Source organism: Vicugna pacos, chromosome 12 (genome assembly GCF_048564905.1).
Source record: "Vicugna pacos chromosome 12, VicPac4, whole genome shotgun sequence".
NCBI classification, from domain to species: Eukaryota; Metazoa; Chordata; class Mammalia; order Artiodactyla; family Camelidae; genus Vicugna; species Vicugna pacos.
Genome location: NC_132998.1, coordinates 6,790,040 through 6,796,482, shown reverse-complemented (window position 1 = coordinate 6,796,482; position 6,443 = coordinate 6,790,040). Strand labels below are relative to the sequence as shown.

Sequence of the window (6,443 nt, the reverse complement as noted above, 5' to 3'; positions counted from 1 at the left end):
TGGAACATATTTTCAAGCTCATGTCACCCTACATGCTTTCATTTTTGTTCTATTAGTAGAGCCAAATTTGTCAGTTTCACATACTAGGTTTCCAAGAGATTGAACTGAAGCAGTTTGAGAAATACTTTCCCTACTCTCAGACACTTCTATAAACCAATTCACACTTCCAAAGAAATGTATAGGAGATTATACTATAAAAGCAAATAATAGAAGTTAAAAGCAAGTAATTATATGTGTTACATAAATCAATTTTCTACTGGATTTTAGGAAAAATCCAGCATCTTATCTCTTGCAAATGTTCTGAATTTGACATCTGGCATTCATTTGATTTTTTCCTTCAATAAGTGGCAAACATTACTATTTATCTTAGGGAACTTGTACTAATGTACTCACATTTCCCTCCCCACATTTCTTTTGTTCAGAGTATAGCAATACTTTATGTTAAAATCAACTTGGTTAACAGCAAGAAACTCTGCTGACTCCACTGATGTTTCTGAGATTTAGCTGTATTGCTGTCATTACCAGTTACACCACCAAAGGCTCAATTAACTAGAATAGAGTATTAAAGTGCAGTTTAGCATTATATGGGAAGATAATGATTACATTCAAATCAGGAATGTTTTAGATGGAGAAAATACCTTTATTCAATCAGGAAAATTCTGTGAAAGGAGTACTTCAGTCTTTGAAGTAAGGCAGTAGAGTAATTTCTTACATTATAATTCAATTCATGGGCATAGGTAGATAATATCTCTTTCAGACATTCAAATTTAGAATTTTAATTAAAAATATTTTCAATTAGGGTTATATAGACTTTGGTTACTATTTTTTCTTATTCATCCCATATACAAGGATCAAAATTTATTCTTATTTTACTAAGTAAAAAAGTATCTTATAAAATAAATTATTATAAATTATATCTTCAACTTAATGTGTGCAGTCTGCTCACACATGAAAAAAAGTGACACTTTGAAACATAATATTCTCAAGAGCATAATGTGGTATTTATTATAACTGAACTATTTTCTTGAGTAAATAATTGATTCTGTGGTCTTTCAAAGAGTCATTTTTGTTCTAAAAATATGATTACAGCTACAAACATTCAATTTTTATGCCAGGTTTTAGAACTGTGTCTAACATGCAACTTCATACAGAGCTTTATTGAAAACATTTGTTTCATACAATATGATCTATGGAAAATGTCACATTTAAAATACTGCATTTCTGAAACTGATAAAAGAACAAGTTTGTAGAATAAAATTTCTAACACGAAATAATAGCATGGAAGGAGACCCCAAATTGGCTGAAATTGCTAATATAATCTAAAAACATGTACAGACTAAGACAAAGGAAACCAAGATTAAAAGGGCAACATTTTTATTCATTTTTTCCCTCATACTTTTTCAAATTTCCTCATTTGTTTGAAGAAAACAAAACTTTTTGGACCATGTCCTTAAAGGCCTGCTTCACTTGCTGGTTCCTTAAGGTATAAATGAAGGGATTCAATAAAGGAGCAACTGAGGTATTGAGCACAGCTATTCCTTTGCTTAAAGTTGCTCTATCATTTGCTGATGGTTTTATATACATGAAGATGCAGCTACCATAAGAAATGAAAACTACAATCATGTGGGAAGAACAGGTAGAAAAGGCTTTGGTCCTTTGCTGAGCAGAAGGGAATTTGAGAATTGTCTTGATAATATAGCCATAGGAGAGAATCACTAACATCAGTGTGGCCATTAGTGTCACCACAGCCAAGGAAAAAGACATTAGTTCTAGCAAATGTGTATCTGAACAAGAGATCTGTAGGATGGAAGAAGAATCACAAATAAAATTATCGATGACATTAGAATTACAGAATTCCAACTGGAATCCCATGGTCATTGGAGGAAGGATAATCAGGAATCCAGTTACCCAAGAGCTGCTTACAAGTTGGTAGCAAACTGTTGCTCATGATGGTGGTGTAATGAAGAGGTTTACAAATAGCTGCATAATGGTCATAGGACATAGCAGCCAGAAGGCAAAATTCAGTTACTCCGAAAAAGATGAAAAAAAAATAACTGAGTCATACAACTCATGTAGGAAATAGTTCTGTCCTTTGTCACAAGGTTCACAAGGAACCTTGGAATACAAACAGTTGTGAATGAGATTTCTAAAACGGAAGAATTTCGTAGGAAGAAATACATTGGTGTCTTAAGGTGGGAATCCAGCAGAGTGAGAATGATGATGGTTAAGTTTCCTGTCACACTCAACATGTAGGTAAAAAATAAAAAGAAGAAAATTACAATCTGCAACACAGGGTCATCTGTCAGACCCAAAAGAATGAACTCTGTCTGCACGGAATGGTTCCTCATTTCTCTCTTATGGGTTTTATCAAAGATAGAGAAAAAGAGTGAAAAAATATAATGGTCAGGATTGGCTTTTAGAGTTAATAAGAAAGAACAAAGAAGAAGAAAGAGAAGCTAGCATTCACTGATCACCAACATTGTGCTAGGTACTATGTTGGGGGATGTACATAAATTTTCTTAATATCTCCAAGAACTCTCTTTGAGTAGAGTTTTACAGTCTTCACTTTTTATTGAAGACAACTGAGGCCCAGATTAAAGAGTTTGTCTAGGGTATACATCTAAATCCCAGCTTTCTCAGAAAGCTGGTGAATCTTTAAATAAGATAAATGTCTAGGACACATCTGATACAATCCATTTGAATCTCTTGGGTGACATCAAGGCATTTGTATTTCTACAAAGTTTATAAGTTCATCGCCAAGTGGAGAAATACTGTGTTAGTAATTCAGTTGGAAATTGAACTCAAGCCTTTTTAATTTAACACCCTTGCTCTTTTTAACTTTATCATACCAAATATCCATTATAAGGTTTTAACCTTGAGTACTTGGATAGATTTCAGAATGTTTGTGAACCCAATTAAATTCTACAGAAATTATGTGTGAGGAGGGCCCATAGAAAAAAATTTTTTTAAAGAAAGGACCAATGATACACAAAATATTTAAGATTCACTACAATATATATTACTGCTTCAAGAATGGCAACAATAATAACATAATTTAAAACCAACCCCAACTGGGTGGCAAATCAGAAAATTGCAGGTGGGACCTGAAAAATCATAGCATCTTAAGTTAAAACAGAATTCATAGATAATTTGTCTAATCTTGACATAAAGCTAAAATTCTCTGCAAAATTAAGGAAACTATTTACCAAGGTTTTACTTTTAGGAATACAATTATGATAATTGATAGCATTTACAAATAAGAAGAACTTTAGAGCGTAAATATAAATGTAAGGTAGAAATCAAAAACATACAACCTCTTGCAATCACATTTTACACAGTGGTTTTCAACTCCCTAAACATATTTTAGAAATCAGTTACATTGCTTGTAAGGCATATATCAAGAGTTTTTCTCATTCTTCAGAATGTTTTGTTAGCCAAGCTGTGGACCAATTGGTCTACTTCCATATGGATTTTACAATTAACATGATTCCGAAGAGACCAAGCAAACAAACAAATAAACAAAACAACCCCAACAGAGAAATAAGTTAAAAAATGCATTTTCTCTTGTTTAGAATTTTTATCTGTGAAAGTTTGAATTGCGGGTGATGACTCTTTCTCAATATGGTCAACTCTTCAGCTGTGTTTTAAAATCTCTCCTATAGCTAAAATTTTTTACCATTTTGTTTTATTTCCTTTTCTTAGTTACCATATCAAAATTTACACCTGCCCAGAACAATTATGTTTTGCTTCCTTAAAAGTTCTCTCATAGTTTGGTTTAAAAAAATGAAATTTGACCTAGTCCAGAGGGTGTGTCTGAATATCACAGTGATTTCCAGAATCAAGGGAGAAAAGATTTAGAGTAAGCAGGGATATCTTGTGTGTCTCAAGCTACTGTGTTTTTATTGGCTGCTTAATGAAAACAACGTATTCTTTTTCACATCTATTCTTGTGTAAGAAGCATACTGAAACTTCTATTTTTTAAATTAATGAATGGAAAAAGATCTCTTTAGGAAGATGTAATCAGGCAAAAAGAAACTGATAACCCAAACGTGGCAAAATTATGGCCATAGAGTGATTTCTCTCTTTTGAGAGATTATTTTGTTAGTCTTCTTTTCTCAACTTAATCATTGCTATTTTAAATTTATACAGTTAAAAAATGCAATGAACAGACTTAGGTGCATTTTATGAATAGGCACCCTCTATACATTTTTTATTTCTATACATAAAAAGATGCAAAATGATTAACCAGAAAGAAAAAATCAAGCTACTTATAAATATCTTGCCTTTAATTTAAACATAACTACTTAATTTACAATTAAAAATGATAGATCCAAACTCTAAAGCACTTACTTTACGTCCTGTATTTTCTTCTAGGATGTGAAAAGGGAGAAAAAAAATAAGCTGGTAATGGATCTTGAATGTAATCAAAGTCTAGACAATATTATTCAGTAAGAAATTGAAAGAAAAATGACTTTTAAGTTGCCACTCAATGCAGAATGATAGAGTGTATTATTCTGTGCTTCTGTAAAATTTCCACCTCTTACCTCACTCTTGTGTGTAAGTTTGAACTTAGGCCAATGTTCCGTACTAATTTCACACACTAAAAATGTGAGCTTTCTTTTATCATTTATTTAATTACATACTCGAGGGATTCATTGAGAAGGGAAGAGAAGGAAAACAACACAAAAGAAAAGTTTCCCCTGGAATTAATGAAGAGAAGACACCAATTATATGCAGTAAAACTGACTTGGACAGCATATTGTAATAGAATGTGAAAGATCAGTGTTCCTATAGAGAATGAGGTTATTAAAAATGCATGAGACAGTAAGCAAGAGCAGTTGGTGGTCACGATCACGTTCATTTTACTATTCAATAATTAACTTTAATATTGCAGGTTAAAGGTATAAAATTCCATTAGATTTACCACATTTCCTTCAGATAATCTTTGTTGAGATGGTTGAAAAGTTACTAATTTTATCTTGAGTTGTGGCATCCTCCAAGCCAATTAATTTGGGGATCAGTTACCTCAGTACATATTCCCACACAAGGAGAGCAGTATCTAAGAGCCAAAAAGAAACTGAATGAAAGGAGATAGGAGGCTAAATGATAGGAGAATTGTATCTAAGGAGTGTAAAACATAGGACCCAGTTGCTTAAGAAATGAAGGAAGAATGATGGTCACATATTCCCAACTTTAAGGTATTTCTTTCAAGTATGTTGAACTAGAAATACTAAAAGAAAGGATGTTGCACAAAGTGTTGAATTGATACCCTTATATATTGCAAAATGATTGCGATCATAGCGTTAGCTAACACCTGCATCATGTCACATTATTACCGTTTCTTTTTTTGTGGTGAGATCATCTAAGATCTACTCTCTTAGCAACTTCCTAGTATATAATACAGTATTATTAATGATAATCACTGCTGTACTTTATTTAGATCCTCAGAACTTCTTTGGAATTCCTTGAAATAAGGAACTTATTTCAGTCTCATAACTGAAATTTTGTACTTTTTGTCCAACATCAACATATTTCTCCCAACTCCTTGCTAACCACTGTTCTACTCTCTTTTTCTCTGAGTTTGGCTTTTTCAGATTCCACATACAAGTGGTATCATAAAATGTTTGTCTCTTTCTGACTTACCTCACTTAGCATAATGCCCTCAAGGCCCATCTGTGTCATCACAAATGGCAGGATTTCCTTCTTTTCCATGGATGAATAATGTTTATTATATACACAGATGTACAGATGTTTCTCCATCCTTTATCCATTTATTCACAGAGGGACACTTGGGTTGTTTCTACATCTTGGCTATTGTGAATAATACTGCCCTGAATATGGGAGTGCTGATATCTCTTCAAGATCCTGATTTCATTTTCTTTGGATATGTACCCAGAGGTGGAAATGCTGGATCATATAGTAATTCTTATTTTAATATTTTGAGGAAACTTGGTACTGTTTTCCACAGTGGCTGCACCAAGTTAACATACTCACTGACTGAAAAGTTGTGCTTTTATTCACTTAGTTCATTATATTTTTCAATTCCTCTTGAGATTTCTTCTTTGACCTACATCTTATTTAGAAGTGTGTGGTTTAATCTGCATGTGTTTTTGAATTTTCCAGTTATTTTTTGTTATTGGTTTCTAAATTAATTCCAGTGATCTAAGAACAGATATTATAGGATTTCTATTTTATTAAATTTGTTAAGGTGTGTTGTAGGGCACAGAATGTGGTCTATCTTGAAGAATGTTTCATGTGCTTGAGAAGAATGTGTATTCTGCTGTTGTATAAAGCATAAGCATATATCTATATATGCTTATAAATATATATATTTATTTAAGTGGCCAATAGATTTAAGAAAAGATGCTCCACATCACTAATCATCAGAAAAATGCAAGTTAAAACCACAATGAGTTTTCATGTCACACTTGTTACAATGGCTA

General features: G+C 32.5%; 1 protein-coding gene across 1 annotated transcript; it reads right to left on the bottom strand.

Moving 5' to 3' along the window:
- Positions 1–1,410: 1,410 nt before the first annotated feature.
- Positions 1,411–2,348, bottom strand: LOC102534894 (olfactory receptor 6C70-like). The gene is given in 3 exon segments (XM_015252339.3): positions 1,411–1,939; positions 1,941–2,050; positions 2,052–2,348. Coding segments are annotated over 3 exon segments (936 nt in total).
- Positions 2,349–6,443: the final 4,095 nt, after the last annotated feature.